This window comes from Rhyacophila brunnea, unplaced genomic scaffold (genome assembly GCF_057557595.1).
Source record: "Rhyacophila brunnea isolate RB1 unplaced genomic scaffold, BYU_Rbru_1.0 scaffold_14, whole genome shotgun sequence".
Classification (NCBI taxonomy): domain Eukaryota; kingdom Metazoa; phylum Arthropoda; class Insecta; order Trichoptera; family Rhyacophilidae; genus Rhyacophila; species Rhyacophila brunnea.
This window is the reverse complement of record NW_028232796.1, coordinates 37,933,779-37,954,154: the sequence shown is the minus strand read 5'-3', so window position 1 is coordinate 37,954,154 and position 20,376 is coordinate 37,933,779. Positions and strand designations below refer to the sequence as shown.

General features: G+C 32.3%; 2 protein-coding genes across 3 annotated transcripts in view; both read left to right on the top strand.

Moving 5' to 3' along the window:
* Positions 1 to 3,049, top strand: part of Isha (Insulator su(Hw) mRNA adaptor) — a 38,947-nt gene extending 35,898 nt beyond the window's left edge. For both annotated transcript variants that reach the window (XM_085942260.1, XM_085942259.1), the window contains exon 20: positions 167 to 3,049. In XM_085942260.1, coding sequence (XP_085798386.1) covers positions 167 to 1,638 — 1,472 coding nt within the window. In that variant the 3' untranslated portion in view covers positions 1,639 to 3,049. The remainder of the gene's footprint in view (positions 1 to 166) is intronic.
* Positions 3,050 to 13,813: 10,764 nt separating this feature from the next.
* Positions 13,814 to 18,966, top strand: Tbcb (tubulin-binding cofactor B). The gene is made up of 4 exons (XM_085942269.1): positions 13,814 to 14,035; positions 15,345 to 15,688; positions 16,898 to 17,062; positions 17,161 to 18,966. The coding sequence occupies exons 1-4, from the start codon at positions 13,916 to 13,918 to the stop codon at positions 17,276 to 17,278; spliced, it is 747 nt and encodes a 248-aa protein (XP_085798395.1). The 5' UTR covers positions 13,814 to 13,915; the 3' UTR covers positions 17,279 to 18,966.
* Positions 18,967 to 20,376: the final 1,410 nt, after the last annotated feature.

Here is a 20,376-nt window from a genome sequence, read left to right as displayed (position 1 = left end):
GTGGATGTGACGATATGTCGACTAGTATAAAAAATGCCAATGAAATTTGATTTTGTATTAAACACTAATTTTGTTCGTAAACACTAAATGAATACATTCGGTTGAGTTTTATTGAGACCATCTTTACCGGAACAACATGAAGACAATCGATTGAAATTAATTTCAGGAATGTGGACTGATGGACCGGCGCCATTTGGCCCTCGCTTCAACGGCGGACCGCCGTTCGACCGGCCGCCTTTCGACGGACCGCCCTTCGACCGACCCAACTTTGACGAGGGCCCACCTTTCGATGGTACTCCCTTCGACAGGCAATATGACGGCCCGCCATTCGACAGACAATTCGATCGCCCGGCTTTTGACGGACCGCAATTCGATCGACCGCCTTTCGACGGCCCGCCTGACGCTTTCTTCGATAGATCGGGACCTCCGAGAGGACCGCGAGGCCTGCGCGCCTCCACCGACGCGAGGAGAAGCCGCGGGGATCGGGATGGAGAAAGAGAAGGAAGGCCGCGCAACTCCCGGTGGGCTGGCAACGAGAGCCCCGATAGGAGCGCTAACAAAACCAAACAGAACAAAGATTCACCTAAACGGGATGCGCCTAAACTTTACGACGAAGATAATGTGATTGATCTCGATAAATCCGATTGTCAAGATGATGATGTCATTCCTAGTGAACCGAAAGCGCTGGAGACTCAGGATTCTATTAAAGAAAGTATAGACGTACAACAAGATGTGATATCAGATATCACAAAAGAGTCCCACGCCCAAGAACCTTCCAGCAGTGATGGCGATAAAGATAAACCATCCAATGTAGAATCGTCTTCAAATTTCGACATGTTCTCCAACGACGAAGAAAAACATGTTGACAAGGAAAGTACTATTAAAAAAAATGATGCTCCCGAGAAACAGGAGTCCACAGAAATCAAAGAATTTTCAAATAACCAAGACTACTCATTTGATAAAGTGTTTTCTGATGAGCAGAAAACTTCACCCGACCAAGAGTTTTCAAATAATCAAGATTCATTCGATAATCATTTTAATAAAGAAGATATTCCTGACAACAGAGAAATGTCAAACAATCCGGAATGTACAAGTTATTTCGATTCTTCCAGTAAAGAAGAATTCTCTGAAGGTCCTATCGATAGAGAAGTTAAAAATGATCAAGAATCGGTCGCGGTTGAGCCAGATTACTCTAAGCCCGACGATTTTACCGATGCACCGGAAACTTTTAAGGATAAAGAAAGTTTATACGATAATGAATTTTCTAATGTTCAGCAGTCTCCCGAAAAACAGGATTTCTCTAATGAGAAGAACTGTGATAACATAAACACATCTGATACATTGTTTCCAATCATGGAGTCCTTTACAGATAAGGAAACCTTTCCAAATATTGACGATAGACTTGTGAGTGATGTAGGATTTTCTAATAATGACACGGAGACCGAAAAGAAAGACGAAATAAAATTACCGCACGTAGGATTATTAGAGAGCATAGAAGGTATCAGCGAAGGCGGCAGAGGCACTCCCTGCAGGGACGAAATGGCGGGAAACATCGGCGGTTCCACATCTGCCGAAGCGGAATCGAGCAGCGGCGATAAGAATCTGAGTGGCGAAGTGTCTTCGACGTCCTCTCCCTGACAGGCCGTCAGTCTGCCGCCTCTCCTGTCGCTGCACTCTTACTTCTGCTAACGTTGGCACCGTCCCAGCCGCCTGACAGACGAACAAAACAGATGAATAATTGAGGCGACGCTCTACGTTTCGTACATCTCAATTATTAATCATATATAGATTTTAATAGTGAATTTTACAACCATTTACGATGTCTTCTTTTAGATTTCATTGCGTTTATCTTTTGTTGTTGCCAAGTCTTTTTGTTTTCATATCGGTATATATATTAATTATGTCACTTATCAATGATACTGAAATAGATAATTTAAATAATCCTTATTTTAAATGTTTCCGCAATTTGATTAGCAAAATTTAACACGTGAAAGCAAACTAGTAATTTATTTTACAATTTATCGGAGACCAATATTTAAAAATAATAATGTCAAGTGTAAATTTAGAGTGTAAGTTAGGTCATACGATCGTAGAAAGTTTGTGTTGAATACTTTTGCTACCAATAAAATAATATCAGTATGGTTTAGTCTTGATATACTAAGATGATAGGTCCAATATTGAGCAATGCTGCAAATCAAATACTTCTGAGATGAAATATTTATTAAATCAAGTATTTTTTCAATTAGTTGAGTTGCTGAAGTTTTTCTAAGGTATATATCGTCACTGTTCTGGCAGAAGACACTAATTCGAAAAATGACATGTTGAGTAAGTTATACCAAAATGTCCCTTATTTCAAACTTTACCATCTGGAAACCTTCTTAATAAATAAACAGTCTCTATTTTATAGTCATCCTTTTTACGATTACTTAATAAACTCACATGATAGACCATTTCAAACATTTTAACAACTTCAAAGTCAAATTACTCAAAACTAGTATTTTCCAGTTAGTGTGTTCTGCCAGAACAAAGACGATATTATATATATTTTCAAAGATAGTTTTTTTTTCTTAATGCCGTTATTTGACGGTATGTAATTTGAAAAGGCAATAAGACGTCACAATTTAAAAAGGACGACAATCGAATCGAAGAAGACAGCCGTAGCCGTTATTTATTTATTAATGTTATTTAAAAAAGAATTGGCCCACCCCTCCCTCTCGGAGTGTGAATTCACGTGTAAATAGAATATGAATTATATAATTATTGTTTCAAGTGAAACAGAACGGTGCGATAGGGCTGCGATTGCGGGGTATACACAGGATAGCTAAAAATTTACAAGTTCAAATAAACACTATTCTAAATGTACTATTGTCGCGATAAAGTTCTCCCCGAACGCACCATCGATTGATAATATAAATAATTAAGACGCTTTCGAATCCGTACTTGATATACCAAAGATATTTGTTGATTTTTTATGAATTTTTATATTTTTTAAACCAATAAAGTCAGTGCCTTGTCGTGTGTTTTATATGCGACAAATCGAATTTATAAATAGTTTTTCATTTATTTGAATTTCTCTGAATGTCCATTGGCCTAAATAAAATAACACAGTAAAATCAATTTAAATCCAATGAATTTTTTCTACAAATGATATGATATTTTTCACGCTGGCAATTTTTGTCACTTTACTTGCAACACAAATATTTTGAATATCTACAAAAGTACAATCAAATTATACCACCACGAAAGCAATACATCAATATTTTAATATGCCAAGCAGTGATCCAACTGCAGTACATACTTTTCTATTATTTAGATATTTTATTAGAATTTACTTTTTAAAAACATATAATATATTATTATCAGAACTTGTTTAAGAATCGCAGTACGGAACGTAAAATAACCAATTTTTGAATAATTTGAACATTTCCATCGTATATTATAGGACTAATCGGGTGGAGTTATGCTATAGGAAATCAACTATTATTTGACAGCTGAACTGTGAAATTAGGTTTTTTTATGACTGAATTGTCATTTATTAATACAAGCAAATCTCATAGTATGATGATTTTGAATGGCGATATACTAAAGTAAAACAAACATGCAGTTTCGACTTCTATATTCCAGCTGACATGTCATAGCGGCCACATAATGAATGAAAACTACCCACCGCTTTTTCACGTACATTCCTACGACCCCTTGTCCACGTTTCCGTCCTTTCTTACACACTGCTCTATAACGTATCGGCCAACATATAGACGACACTGTAGCACGGGTTTTTTTTTCGCAGTTTTTTCCTATTGCATATAATTGCACCTGTTAATGTATTGTGTATATGCGGCATATTGAATATTGGTAATTGCAGTGGTGAAAAATGTAGCGAGGTGTGGGATTCGCAAGGTAGGTGTTATGTTAGGTTCAATAGTATCCTGTGTTGCGCGATCACCGCCGCCCCGGCGTCCCGCGGAGACCCGCCCGAGCGCTCAAGTCGAGCGACTCGTGCAAGGTACTGTCCACTTTTAATTCAGCATATTACTTCACCTTGTCACTCCTCCAGAGTCGTCCGCCTTGTGATATTGACATGAAGTGTGGCACGTTTGTACTGTTTTTAATGATATGTTTGTATACAGTGGATTTTTTGTTTTATGGTGGCCATTTTGAAAAATTGGTCCCGAAAAATAGCTTATATTGTAATTGAGTACAAGTGACTAGTAAACAACTGTCAGTTGCTTTTATTGTACCTATTGTGTAAACTATAGAATGATTTCAGTGTACTTACCGATATAAAATGCGTAAAAGAGATTTAAATGTGTAATTGCTTTGAATGAGAAGTAATAATCCTTTTATTCCTCACCACACCATGTACATGGTGTATAAAATATTTTTATTACTTTCATAGCAATGTAATATAATCTGAATGATTTGGCCTGACTGGTCCTTTCAAACACTAAAAAAACATTGATCGAGATTAAAGTTTTTTCTTGGAATAGTAATAGTAGATTATTTATATAATATTGAAAATGGTTATGTATAATTTAAAATCAATTTAGTCATCGGTGCATGTATCCTCCTCAGCATCTCAATTATCTATTAAAACATTTTTATCTATTATCTTCTCAAGAAATAGAGACAACCATATTGTCACCAAGATTCTTCATATTAAATTTTCTTGTAAATGTTACACATTATTTTTATTGCATATATTTGTAAGAAAACAGTTTTTCAATTGACTTCATTAAGAATGAGGTAATTTTGAAAATAAACTATTTTTCGAAACTTATTAATTAAACACTGCCGATAAAACATTAAAAAATTGTCCACTGTATACGAAACACCCGTGCAAATGCGCAAAATATTGTTATCACAAAGTGAACGATTCCGTCGAAACACGGAGCTCGCAAGGTGGAGCATATCTCCGCTCTTTATTCATTCTGTTACATTCAGATGTGTGCAAACTTCATTGTGGTCAAAACGGCCACGCTAGTGCCACCGCCGAGTGACAAATTTGTTCGTACTGTATCGTGTGGGTTACCAACGTTAGCAAAAATAAATGGTGCAGGTAAAATTTCATTTTTATTAACAATTTTTGTGTGATTTCAATATGTCTTAATTTTTCTCCACTCTTGTTTTTATAGTAATATTATCGTTAGGATTAGTAAATGTCATATTTTACTTGGATGTGTACCTTTTTTTTTTCATTATATTATATAGATATATTCCCTAGGATAAACATTATGAATATTGCATTGATTTTTATCTATTATAATTTTTGTTGTAGTCACACTGAAAATTCGATTGTCATACTATATTTTGTGTGTTTAGTTTTTTCACTATAAAATGTATCTATAAAAATACGGATTGAAAATAATCAAAAATCGTTTACTTTTACATTGCAAATTATTATTAAAAATTACTGTACAATTTGTAACTGTTAAACTGTAAAATTAAGCGTTAAAATTATTTTAAAACTGTCTTTTTATAGATACATGTTTCTGGCAATAATTTCGTTGATTTTTAATTTTCTAATAATCCGTTCGTTACAGAAATGTCAGCAATGTTGCGTCGACTGATTTATTGTTTAATGGAAATATTTTACCTATACGTTTGAAGACAAATCTTAAAACACAGGGAGCGTTTTTCGATGTGTTGACCACCGATTCACCATTTAATTTATCGTTTAAATATTAAACTTAATTCAAAAACACTCATTTTATATGATTCAGACTCGGTTAGTGGTGAACACGGCGATACACGTCTGTTTTAATTTTAATTCTTTCTCTGTTATAGGTGAGATTTTTCCGTGGGACACGTGGAGAGGTTGGCTAAAAATTGTGTCATTTTTCCAGAATCCAAATGAATTAATGTCACTCAATAATAAAATTATTACTGAAATGAAATATATGACAACTTTCTTATATTCCTTTCATTAATTTTATTAAAGGCGTGTTTTTATTTCGGCGTGATTCTGGCAATGCTCAGTGTGGATTATTGTAATTAGTCAAACTGTTATTTTTTTTTTGTTTATCTTTATCAACATTTCATCAAAAAAATTTGTTTATTGATAATATAATATAAATGTTTGGCAAACGAACCACCAGTTAGAATGTTATTAACATATTAAAAGCATTCGTTGAGACACCAATTTTTGTACTGTTATGATAGCACCCGCAATATTTACATAAAACAATCTTTTTAGAAACTAATATTATGTAAAGATAGTCTCGTTTTAATAATCTTTTTTTTTTGAAACATTAAAATTTAAGAAAAAGTTCACTAACGCGGCGCGTACGTACGCATCTTATTATTGGGCATTTTATTTCGGGTTTCAGCTTAGTAATTGTAGTAATTATTTTATCGTTATGGACTGTAGGTTAGTCTTAAATCGATGTGAATAAAAAAAAAAAAATCGCAATAATGCAGAATCAGAATGTCAATCTTGGCGTATTCACATAAGTGTACAATTTTTTTTCCTTCTCACCAGAATCAATGCGATTAATGAGCTTTTGAAATCGATTTATTATCGATTTAAAACCAGTCGGAACATGCTTGGATCAAATATGAACTGTTTTAAAATTATTTTAATTGTAAATATATTTTATCCCGATCTGCACGAGATATCATCATAAAATATACAACGCGTCGTGAGGATTTTGTAATGTTGCTGTGTTCTTTTTTCCAGATGAGTTTTGCACACATCTGGATGTCATTTCATGTATAGCATTTTTACATCATGAAGGGTCGCCTTTAAGTTTTCCAGGCGGAATGCGCCGTCGTATTAGCATGTGGAAACGATACGAGAGGCAGTATTCACTGCACATATTATTTATCTGTGCAACGTGTAGTGTTAATAAGCCAATAACGCAGAGACATTGACTCCGTCATGGAATAACATGCTTACTAAAGTCTTTAAATTTATAGTAACAATTTAAATAACAAATCATTTTAATAGAAACTCAATTTGCTCATGAATCTCATATTTGAACTACAGTGTTACACCGATTTTACATGCCTGGAATTCACATTGTGCATTTAATTCGCAGTTTTACATTTTACTTCTTAATTATTCAAAATTCAATTAAAATTACGTATTGAAAATTAAAAATTTAACTGTTTGAACACATTCAAATCAATGCTTGGCAGTCATTGAAATGAATTACAGATGCATGTGTACATTTCTAGTTGAAGACATGTTTGTAGTGACCATGACCGGTTACATGTAAATTGTACGTATTACATTTCACCATAGCACATTTCACCGTGAGCTTTCTTATTGGAAAGAGATGACCGTATAGTATACGGTCATTTCTGATTTTGGCAAAATTCATGAATTTAAGAATGAAAACCTAACCTAACAAATAATCCAGTATATCGGCTATTGTACAAAATTTGTTTGCAGTGGCTTCCTGTAAACTGACAAGCACCATGTTTTATTTAGACATGAATTTTATCTCGGTACTATACGACCCAAAGAGGTTGGACGGTCTTTAATATATGACTATATATTTCTGATACAACATTTCATGGTGAAGTGTAATACGGTGAACTGCATACATACAAATTTCCGGACACGATCATGACCAAGGTTACATACACAATGTGATTCTATAAGTTTTTTTGTTGTTTTTTTTGCTAGTATCTGTTCAAATAATATCTTGGCAAAGAGAAACATTGTCAGTTTGAGAGAAACATTCTCGGAAAGGTGAAAAAACATAATTTATGTTTGGAACCAAATTGTGTGATTTTACTTTGAATACTTTTTCTTTTGTCAGGCTCTTCAAAATCATAAAATCGGTTTTTCACTGTATTAATTATATTGTAATATCATGTTGTGATTCATTTTGAAATTAGATTGTAATTTTCTGTGCGTACAATTCAAACGTGCTCCGCCCATATTTATCAGTGACTTCTGAAGAAACAGACGCTGGACGTCTGTCCGCATCAAATTTTTCATGCATTGTTTTTTCAATTACAAAAACTGCTTCTATTCAGGTGAGTGTTTGTTCCAGTGCGAAAATAATGATTAAAAACAGCCATAATTTAAGATTTAGTACATTAATTATTACGTGCATTTCACAGCCATATGTTAGGGCCGCCGGTGGGTTACGGTTCATTTCATTACTTATGTATAGACTTAATAAGTATGAAACCCTTTGTTTTGGCATGGTGTGTTATTTCATGAGGTGGTCTAATGGCATGCGTTCTGTTGGATATATGGGGGTCATCTATACATGTGTATGAATTGGAAATTTACTCGGGCACATATCAATATAGAGAATCTAAATGTCAATCATGTTACCGGTTTGGTCACATCGCGATATATAAATATAATTTTGATTTTGTTTATACAGTTAACCATATTATGCGTATAGGTTACCAAATGCATGCATTATCCCATTTTTATTGGTTAAAGGAAAGATACTAAAATGCTTTCACCTGTTAGATCAACAAAGTAAAAAAACTTGTCGCAGTTATTGATTGAATTTTAAAGGGAATATAGTCGGGCAGACAATAGAATCACTTGTGACATGAACAGTCAATCTTTTGTGGCACTTATTAACTTTTCTATGCCTCATGATATTACTGTCACAGATTTTTAACGACACGTTGAATGTAGAGCGAATCTCATACTACAATCGCTAATACTGATTATTTGTGGCTTAGTATTTTATAAACATTCAAACAGATGTCACTGTGTGTTTAATTTTTTTGATAATGCAAATCAATCGACCGTGGCTAATTGAGTTTAAAGTCAGACGAGATAACTCGCGAAATTTGTATATGCGGCCTGTTAATAGAGATAAGTCGCTGAAGGCATAGAACTGTCTGTTTAAAGAATTACATGATAGCTTGGGCTTGCATTAAAAATTTTGGTTACGGATGTCACCCTCCTTTTCTTCAAATCTTAGGTATAATTTAAGTTCCTGTGACAAGTGACACTGCTTTCCCATATGACACGATTTTTTCATTTGTCATAAGTCGAGAACTCACTGTCTTCGAATTAAAGGAAGTTAAGCAAGTCAATAAATAAATATTTGTCTTATAATCGAGAAAATTGTATTTTTACTATTCCATATATAAAATTATATCAGTGGGCAAGAACAAATTATTTTTTATGTATTTTTTATTAATAGTGTTATACCATTAGATAACTTTATAACAAAATCACAACTATCTTTGTAAAAATATTCTATCAAGTCAATCAGATAATTTATGAAGGAATTAAGTAATATATAATATTACAATTATTATTTGTTGATCTATTTTGCCATCGAATTGGGATAATGCAGACGATTTGTATGTTATTTTGGTTCAAAGAATTTGTATATCGTGATTTTAAACTTCACTAAAATAATATTATAATCTATGAATTCTATTGTCTATTTCCAATATCTGCTATTCATACGTCATACGAAAAAGTTTTTTTCATTGTGTCTATTGCCAATCTATTTCATTCATAAATATTTCAATTCAAACAAAAAACTACTCAGGAGTATTAGTTATTCCAATGGTATTTGTTAAATCGAGTGCTTAAAGTCCGACAACGTTATCTACAAAAAAGTGTTTTTTTTTTTGAGGTAACGTTATTTTACATTTACGGCTACATGATAGTCAAACAACGTTATGTCAATCTTTTCTAATTTCTTATTAAATCGTCAGTAAAGTTTAACGTTAACTACATAAGTTACCCTTGTTTTCATATTTTTTAAAAACTATCCCTATAAATTTTAACATCATCATAAGCAAGATAAATGTACAATACACAATAAATTATAAAATATTAACATTAGGTTTTAAATAAACATTTCCCTTGTTGAGTTACAAGAATCTAAAATAACGATTTTTGGCTCCTGTAAAGTTGCACTTTTGTAGATAGTGTTGTTTGACACTAAGCCCTCGAAATAGTCCAATGCATTTGAAGTTTAAACCATTAAAAATACACATTACTGACTCGTCTCATACTAAGGGGCCATCCCTATATCTATGATGTCACACCCTTGGAGAAGAAGAAGAGGTTAGATTGTAGAAAATATGATCAAAGTATACTAATTTTTTTTTATAAGAATATCTGTATGGCGTGAATATGTTGATAAGTCTAAAAACATCAATTCTCAAGGCAGCTGTTTGTAGGTTTGGCATTAATCAGAAATATTTAAAAATTTTAGTTTATTGGGAATTTACAAACATTTTACTAAAATTTAAAAACATCCAAAAACATAATCTGACTTACCACAGAAAGCCAAACGTACAAATAGCTGCCCTGAGAATTGATGTGTTTAGATTTATCAATATATTCACGCTATACACGGATATATTTTATGAGAATGATACATACCTACTGAAATAGATCATTTTCAACAAATTGGTTTTTTAATGAATATTTGAAGGAATTCAAAAATAAGACAATTTAGATATGGGTGTAAAATATTTTGTGACAAAAGCAAGACGATGGGGTTCAAAAGATACCGAAAATCGTGTGACATTATTTATGGATGGGACCCCAAAAGTGAGTTACGTACATAGTGTAAATGATCTGTCATGTCACTTTGAAATATCTGAACTATGAAATCTAAAAACAAGTCAAAACCTAACATCCTTTTAAGTAGGTGTTTATTCCTAGATTAAAGTAGTTAATGTCATGTTTTGGTTTGTTTTTATCTCACAAATGATTGGGTGGTGCAAAAATTAAATAACATCTTGTCAATTATCAATGTCAACACATTAGATCGGTTCACTTTAAGTCACTCAGCATTGTGTTGGACTGTTTAACATGTACGTTTACAAATTTAAACAAAAACCAAATATAAAATGGCCATTTGGTGCGGATATTGTAATAGACATTATATTGTAGGTAGCTAAACTAAACTAGAATAGTTACTTGCAAAATTATTGAGATTTGGATTCATAGTCAATTAAAATTTAATATATCAATACATTTTGCAGAATGTTAGTAATTTTATTATTTAATTATAATTAGTATAATTTTTTTATAGTTTCATTGTATTTGAGTGGTTCACAATGCGTTAGCTTTCTACAACGCTTTTGCATTGATTATGATCAAATTTTTCTTAATATCTGTAACATTTCTTCATACCGTTTATATAATTAATACCTATATAATAAAATATAGTTGAAAATGTCAGATTAGATACATATTGTAAGAAATGCAAGTTTCCAATTATTATCATTATATGAATATGAGTAACATCTTCCATTATTTTGATAGATTGATGCGAGTTTTTTTTTATATAACGTGAAATATCTTATTATGAACCTTGTCTATAGTAAATAAATAATAAAATAATACATAAATCAGGTTTGCCAGATGTGTTTTTTTTATTTTGTTCAATTTAAACGATAAACAGAACTAATAGATAATAATTTTTTTTTTTTTTCGACCATGTCCGATCCTAATAGGATCATATGGGCCTCCACAGAGTAGAGGTTTGTATTAACAGATTTTGTTTTTTTTACGAGAAATGGATGTCAGCCACTTGCTCAACCTATTAGGTCCATACCCTGACTCACACACAAATTGAAAAACAATATGTGTACTTGCCAGGCCCAGGATTCGAACCTGAGACCCACGGCATGATAGTCCAACGCTTATGCCGCGTGCACATTCAAGTGTGATAAACATCCTACGAATAGTGATTGCTTTATAATAATTATTGACCTAAGAATAAGGTAGTGTTTTTTGGAAATACGCCATTTTTTTGGCATTCCCCAGTGGTTAAGCTACAACATACGGCCGTAGCCATAAATTGACAAACTATAATGGAAGTAGGGAGTAAAATGATGTTAACGCGCGTGTTTGAACATGTACCGCTTAAAAAAAAAAATGCCAAAAGAAATGGCGTATTTCCAAAAAACACTACCTTATTCTTAGGTCAATAATTATTATAAAGCAATCATTATTCGTAGGATGTTTATCACACTTGAATGGACAAAGACATAGCTTATAATGAGTGTCTTTAGAATTATCTTCAAATGTGTTAATCTTGCCCATTTTTTGAATAATAAAATGCCCAATTCTTGTCAAATTTGGGAGCACAGAGATTATCAATATAATTTTTTATCGTAAATATTTCACTATAATAATGTCGATATAAATTATACTGATGGTTTTATAAATGCGTTTAAAAATTAATAAAAGTAAAAAATCTTAACACCACTGCACATTTATGTACTGAAACATGACGATATTCTAAAACATTAGAGCGAGAGGTTTAAAAGAATACTATTTTATGTAATAAAAATACTTTATGCAGTCATCAAATGTTTAAACTAAATATAAAGGATAATAAGGCTTCAAAATTATATAAATAGATTATCTACAATGTTTAAGGTATGTCCAGGATCATGCTTTGAAAATAGAACAAAAGTTCCATTTTGACCTACGCTGAGCATGTACCCCCTTAACTAAGAATACGAATTGCAGGTAGTATTGGTTAGTTTTATTTGATGGATTCAGGTTTAACTCTTGGCTGGATTATATTTATTTAATTAAACAAATACTTAAACAATGTTCTTAAAAATACAACTAAATACAAAAATTATTAATAACAATTAAGAACATTGGTATGCGTTAAAACTGCTGCTGAAACTGATGTCACATGACAACAGAACTGATTTGCCACACACAATGCTGTGTAATCATGTAAGAAACATTGTTTTTGGCGGAATACTGACCAGAAATTTTGTTCGCTAAATCTAACTCCATTGAATCGAAGTCTGCAACATCAAGGCATGTATATTATAATTTTCATTACAAAACTTGGCCGATTTCTGTCAAGTCTAATGAGCCTGAAACGTTAGCAAATGATGTAGTTGTATTGTGATCTCACTGGGACTGAACCCGGAGCCCCCAGGTGGGAAGCAGTGTATTGGACTACATGGTGAGATAATCAAATTACCAGAAAATATAAGAAGGGTGACTGCCAAATTTGTTCGAACAGAGATCTTGTATAAACATTACTATACATTATTCAGTATCCAATATTTGCGATGCATCATTGTATTGCTGTACTGTAATGCCTAATCCAGGGTAAGATGTATGTGGAAGAAATCAACATTGCATAAAAACTGTTAAGAAAATAAATATTTGTGAAGGATAGAAAAGGAAATCAATCTTCATACTTTTTTTATTCTGCCCCAAATGGAAAACATGAGTAAAATACTGACAAGCAAGAGTGGTGGAAAGTTTTTGGTTTCATTAGAAGTAGCGGTCTCATGGTATATAGCACTCAAATTTTTACTGTCGAAACTATATTTAATTTCTTAGCAATGTTTGTGGATGGACGTGTCAAGTTTCAAAACAGTGGACTGTATGAAAATTAATTTGTGATGGGACAGATATTTACAGATCATTATTTATCTAATAATTTGTTCATGCACAGATGAATCTTGGTATGGACTAAGCATTATCACACCAATTCATTTTATTTACATGGCTTGGCGAGAAGTTGTAATAGGTGAGTACTTATCTTAGAATTTGAAAAAAGCTAGATATGATATTATTAATTTCGACTTGATAAAGTGGGTACATGGTGAGTAAAGCAAGCAGAAAATAAATATCTTTACCATCGCTATTTTATGTTGTTGATCTGTTTGAATGAAGATAGACCAATTGAATGGTAGTAAGTATATTGAAGAACAAAAGCATTATTTAAAGCATTTATAATTATAAAAATGTAATTTAATAATCATTTTACAAATTTGTTTTGAATATTAGAACGGCTGGGAACAGAGGATATGTAGAATTTTTTATTTATTAGAAAACTAAATTTATCACACTGGCAACATTTTATTTGACGTTTTCTTGGCAGCCGAAAAACCACATTTTCTGTTGTTTTTCTTCAGGCTAGGCGTTTTGAAAGTGTTTTCTCCGGTAGACAGTTTGAAGAAAAGTTATACAACGATGGATATAACAGTGAAAACAGGGGATTTTGTGAATATTAATATTTCAAATTCTAGCAAGCCTGACGCAGTATGTAGCGAAAGGAGATTCCAAAAATCACTTACGATTTTGGATTTTAAGGTTAGAATATTTTTCATTTATTTTACCGGATAATCAATATTTTTTTCGAGAATTAAATGTAATTTACGTTGTGCAAATATCGATAAATAGAGTGTTGTACAAGCCGTGCGATAATAGTTACACTCGTTTTACAAAGCATGTGCTTAATAATTATTTGTAAAAATTAATATTTGAAATCAGTGATTCATTGATACCCAGCACTTTAATGTTTGTGACAGTCACTATTATTATTCGTAGTAATGGAGTGATTACAAAATTTTATGAGTTCAATTGTATTGATTTTTAGTCAATATGTTTGATCAAATAGGCATAAGTACTTAATTTCTTTGAGAAAATTATCTTATTTTTGAAGTTATACTTCTATAGGCGCGTTTGGAAAATCAGATCAGAGTGTATTTTTGGCGTGTGACATGTAACACATAATTTATTTTTTGCACAAAAATAAACGCACTCGATTGGATTCGAACCACCGATTGTTCGGTTATCAGCCGAACGCACCACCATTACGCCACAGTATGATACTGCAATCGTGACGATTATACAGTATAATATTATAGTTTAGAATTGTTCCGTTGCCTAGGCAGCGAATTTATTATTGTCGGCCATTTGCAATTCCTTATGTAAACAAACTATTAAACATCATAGTGGTAGTTGTTACTTTAAAAATAAAAAAAATGATAAATAATTATATGATTTAGTAATATAAGTTAAAGTGTATAGAAATAAACCAACGGCGTTCCAATAAGCGGTCCTTTTTCTTGAGTGTGTATTTTAACAAGATAATTAAGAGCTAGTCCAAGAATCTAACTTATCACAAGTTTTTGTTACGCCAAAGAAGTATAACTTCTAACGCGCGTATACACCGATTTAAAAAAAATATGTTTTGGCAGGTATCGAAATTAGTTACGTACTTAATTATGAGAGCTGTTTCATAGAAATTGTTGTATTTATAGATCTTTTAAAAGCGTCAAGGCCGTACCTATTAGTAATAATTTTGTGTTTGCGATTGGAACACACATTTTTCGCTTGCCAATTAAGCCATTGAATATTTCCTAAAACCCATGTTCAAGATTTTTAATGTTTACCTGGAAATGGCTACAATCTTTGTAATTCAAATCAAGGTAACGACATTACTAACTTGATATATAGATGCCATCAGGAGTAATTCAAATTGGTAGTGATTTTTAAGTACTTAGGTACTGTATAATATACAATAATATATTCGAATGCAGAATTGTATAGAAGGTTTTTTTTTTCGTTTGTTTTTATTTTCAGTCGTTTGCTAATTGCATTGTTATTTTCTTTACAGATGAAACTAGAATTGGTAACAGGCGGCTCTGCGTCCACGATGAAGCTGGAGTTGTATGACGAGCAAAACAAACTCGTCTGCGAACTGTCAGACAACGATGCACTTCTCGGTTCGTATCCCATCGATGACGGCATGCGTGTCCACGTGATCGACAAGTTTTTAATGCTGTACGAGTTCACTGATACGTCAAACATTGAAAAGTTCACCCTATCGGAGGACGAGTACAACAAAAAATCAGACACCGTAAGATCTTTCCTTCAAAAGAATAAGTTGGGGAAATATAATGAAGAGGAAATGAAACAGCTCAAGGAGCAACAGGAGGAAGAAACCAGACAAGAGATGAGGTTATTTGCAAGCTTTATTATATATTTTGCATTTCATTTTACTTCTTTTTTTAATATCGACTTTAGAAAGAAAAAACAGATTTGATGAAACAGATCATAAAGTCAAAATCATAAAATTTGACATAGAAAGTTTGTGATCTGCACCATCGATATAAATAATCAAATTTTACAGGTGGCACAAAAACGTTTTTGTTATGGCTTTCGGTCAAGGTTAAAATACAATAATTACAAGATAAAAAGAACTTTTTATATACCTTGTTTTTAAATTTTCTGTTGAATCATATAAACTTGACAATGTTATGTGTTAATAAAAACTTTTTATTGTACTGAATAAAAATAGAATACTGAAATGTTATTTTGACATTTCATATCGATTCCATAGTAACGCACATATATATTAATAATTTAGTTGCTAGGACCCCTTAGCAACCAACAATATTAACTTTCCATACAAAACAGAATTAACTGAAAATGAATTCAATTCTGCTTAAAAATGGCTAAAAGTATTAAAAGAATGCATTGTCGTTGTGTTCTGATATATTCTAAAAGTTTCAAATGTCTAGCTAGTCAGGAAGTTAGTTAAAAATCTTCAATCGTCCAATACAAATCTTGGATAAACAAAAAAAATTTATACTGGACACACAAGAAAAAATCTGTACCGGACAAACAAGAATACGAGCTAATAAAAACGTGGTAAAATAGACATATTAACTTTGAAGTGCATTATAGTTAATAATTTTGTTTATATATTCCTAATGTGGTATTAATTATTGAGTTAATTAAAGTAAAACAAACAAAATTGATGGTTGAGTCGTTTTTCCCACTACACCACTTCCTGCTTTTTTTTTTTTAAACTCTGTGCTAAATTTACATAATAAATTGGCATTTGCAGCTTACATCCTTTGGACACATTATTATCCAATAAAACCTATTTTGAAAAAGCTGAGGGTCACGTCCTTTTTCCTTTCTACAGTTGATATTAGAAGTTGATTGTCGCATGTAGGTTCGAGTTAAAAACCTAAATAAACATTATGCTATAAGTGACCATATTTAGAAAATTTTCATGTATTTAGTAACCCCGTGCGATTTCCATTCATATTAACAACTTTACTGTTTACAGTGGGTATTCAGAATTTTTTGCAACATAAAATTATAAAGGAACATTGATCTATGTCCACTGGTCGTTTTACTCAATTATTAATTTGTCAGATTGGCTTCAACAATTCCTGTGGACTCTCGTTGCGAGGTGCGTGTCCCGAAGCAGCCGTGCAGGAGGGCAACGGTGATGTACAATGGAACTTTAGAAGGAAACAATAGGGGCGGCATTTGGATCGGTGTCAAATACGATGAACCTCTAGGAAAGAATGATGGATCGTAAGTTGTACTAATCATGATAATAATTAATTATCTTGCTGTTTGTCGTATGTTCTTATCTGCTTTTGACTGTAAAATTGTGACATTTGCACTTTTAGTATCGACAGTAAGAGATATTTCACCTGCCCGCCGAAGTATGGAGGCTTCGTAAAACCAGTATTCATCACCGTGGGAGACTTCCCGGTGGAAGACTTTGATCTGGAAGACGAGATATGATGTCAGAGCGCCCACACAAAACGCGGCATTGCTTTTCATTTAATCAGTTAACGCTTCATCATCAGTTAGTGTGCGGTTCGGTTCGCCTTCTTCTCTTCATTTCGTTGTGATCTCCGCCGGCGGGTTCGAAAGAAATAGACTGATTTTTAATTATGGTAACTCCAACGATGGTTAAATATTATTCGGTAACTGAAGTTTAGTGAATATGGCATAATCACCGAGCTCCAAAATCCTTCGATGCTTCACTATAAGGTGTAGAATTAAAACCTGTGATGTTCTTGATACGAAAGGAAAGGGTCATGTCGTTGTTTTGAGTTTTACAATGTTTCGCTTTCAGTTAAAAGAAAAATTACCATTTCCACTATAATGTAATATTCCGTTGTTGGACACTAACAAAAAGTAAATTTTTTGGTTAAATGTTGACTCATGAAACAAGAAGTTATGGTTAAACCATTATCCGCAGCCATTAATTACAATGTGCTGTACGTTAATATTTATTTTTGAATTCTTGTAATTTGTAAATCCAGTTGTGACAAGTCTCACTTGAATATTTATGCTAGCTAATATCTCCTTATGAGGAAGCAGGATTTTCAGCTCATTAGACATATTGGTATAAGCATTAAATCTTTTTATTTTTATACGTGATCTACGACAAACCATATCATGTAAAAGAAAGAAGACTTCTTCTCGGAAACTTCTGAACCACTCTGTAAGGTTTTCCAGCCATGAACTCCTTTCACACCTGTGCCTTTCTAATTCAGTAGAATATTGTCATGTTTATTAAATTTTAGTTACCCCTATACTACCCGTCATTGGCAATACTGTATGGTTATATTGATAACCTAGTGATATGTTCGACAAATTTATTATGAAACTCAAAATTTTAACTGATTTTATTATATTATATTTTATTATTGTACCTTTGTTTTGTGGGGCAGTCAGTATTTCCTTTCCACTGTTATGTAATATTTTGTCACATTTACAATCTTATGGATATTTATAGTGATCTGGTGAATCCATTCGACACAATAATAGTGACATAATTTTGGTGCCTTTATTGGAAGAAGGTTTAAATGTATCATTTAATAACAATTGCCGCCGTTAACGAGTTTTGTTTGAACCTCAACTCATATAGTGCATGTTGTACTGTGTAAAAATATTTATAAGGTTGACTAATTGTAATAACTATGTACAGTAAAATCCCGTTAATTCGAAATCGACTGGACTGAAAATTGAATTATGAAATATAAAATTTATGGCAAAAAAACAATAAAACTTGAATTCAAAAATTTTTTTTGTTGCGATTTTATAACGTTGGTTCCGTTTCCGATATAATTTCTTTCAAATTAATATCAGTAGTGACTATTATGAAATCTTGCTATAAATAAATTTTATGAATTTTAGTGAATATTTCGATTGAAGGCGAATTTCGAATTAATCGTGTTTGTATTGACGGTACTTTTACTTTAGTAATTTTTCCAACTTATAGAGGTTTTACAACAGAACAAAATAACAATAATTTCATGCAGGTTTGGGCTCTATTTTTGTTTCTGTTTTATCTTCTATCCCTCGATGGCCGAGTGGCTTAAGCATCAGCTTGTAATGTCGTGGGTCCCAGGTTCGAATCCTGGGTCTGTGAAATACACATATCTGGACCTAATATATCTGGATATATGGACCTAATAGGTTGACCAAATGGCTAACATCCATTTCTTGTAAAAACAAAATCTGTTACAATGATACAACCTCCACTCTATGTAGGCCCATATTATGATCCTTTGAGGATCAAACATGGTGAAGTAGTATTTTATCAGAGCAATATTAACACCTAAATCACGGTGGAGTAGTTGGCATGTTTCTGAAGCCGTGCGTGTGGGTTCTGATCCCATATCTGGTATAAATAACATTACAATTGTCCAGAGCAAGGAGCCAATGGGTTGAGCGAATGCGGATACTCACTAGAACCTTGTCAAAGTGTCGCTATTATTATTTGTATGTAATCTAGAATAATCGTATATCTAATTTATTTCTCATACTGTAGAATGGTATTTATATTATCTGTATTTATTTGTGGTCACACATTGTAGGTTAGTCCAATTTTAATTATTTTCAAACAAATAATGTCACAAGAGATGTAAAGGTGTTTATGTTGGTTAACCTGTTAATCTTTGTGGAAAGGGGACTGAAAGTATTGCCGCATATGCAAAGATAGATTTCCAAATATATTAATTGTATTATCATATTATTTCCATAGTCTTATTATGTTATTTATTTTTAATGCCCGCATGAAAATACATATCCGCTGTAAATTTGTAAAATATTATCCTTATAGGTATCACGATAGCAAAAATACAAATTAATTATAATTTTATTTTTAAATTGTAGAAAATTAATAATTATTTCGTTGAATTCGTTTCTGTTTTTACAAATTGATTGTACACTTACAATACAATAAAATCGCGCCCAGTTATTACTGTTAATTAAAAATTTATTCAGCACCATCGCAAACCAAGAGTTTTGAACGAGAGAAACGAGATATTATTTTTCCGTCCGCCTAAAAGAATAAAATAAACTGCACAATCGTACCAAATTAATTTAGTATATTGCTTGTAGTTGAACATGATATTACCATATAAAGGAATATTCTTACATTATTCATACTAATTTTGAGGTAGTTAACACAATAAAATTGCCACTGTATTATTTATTTCTAATAATAAATTTATTCCAGTTTATTAAAAAAAAAAAAAAAATATTGGCTGTTTCGCGAATAACGCTAGTGAAATAATTATACTAATTTTTTATCTCTGCACATTCCTGTGTTCTAACAATATTATATTATTACCATTGTATAATGAGGTCAATAAGAAATTTTTATTCAAAGTATCAAAAAATGTTTTATTATTTCCTGAAACTCCTCTCCATCCTTATAAAATGGTAGTTTTTTCATATGCACTTTTGGGTAGTTAGACATGTTCTAACCATGTCAAGCGATTCTTAGTGATTATATCTGACACGTCTGTTTATGAACTTGAGCACTTCTACCAGTGTATGTGTACACATCTCATATAATATGGTGGTTTGCGTGCAGAATGCAG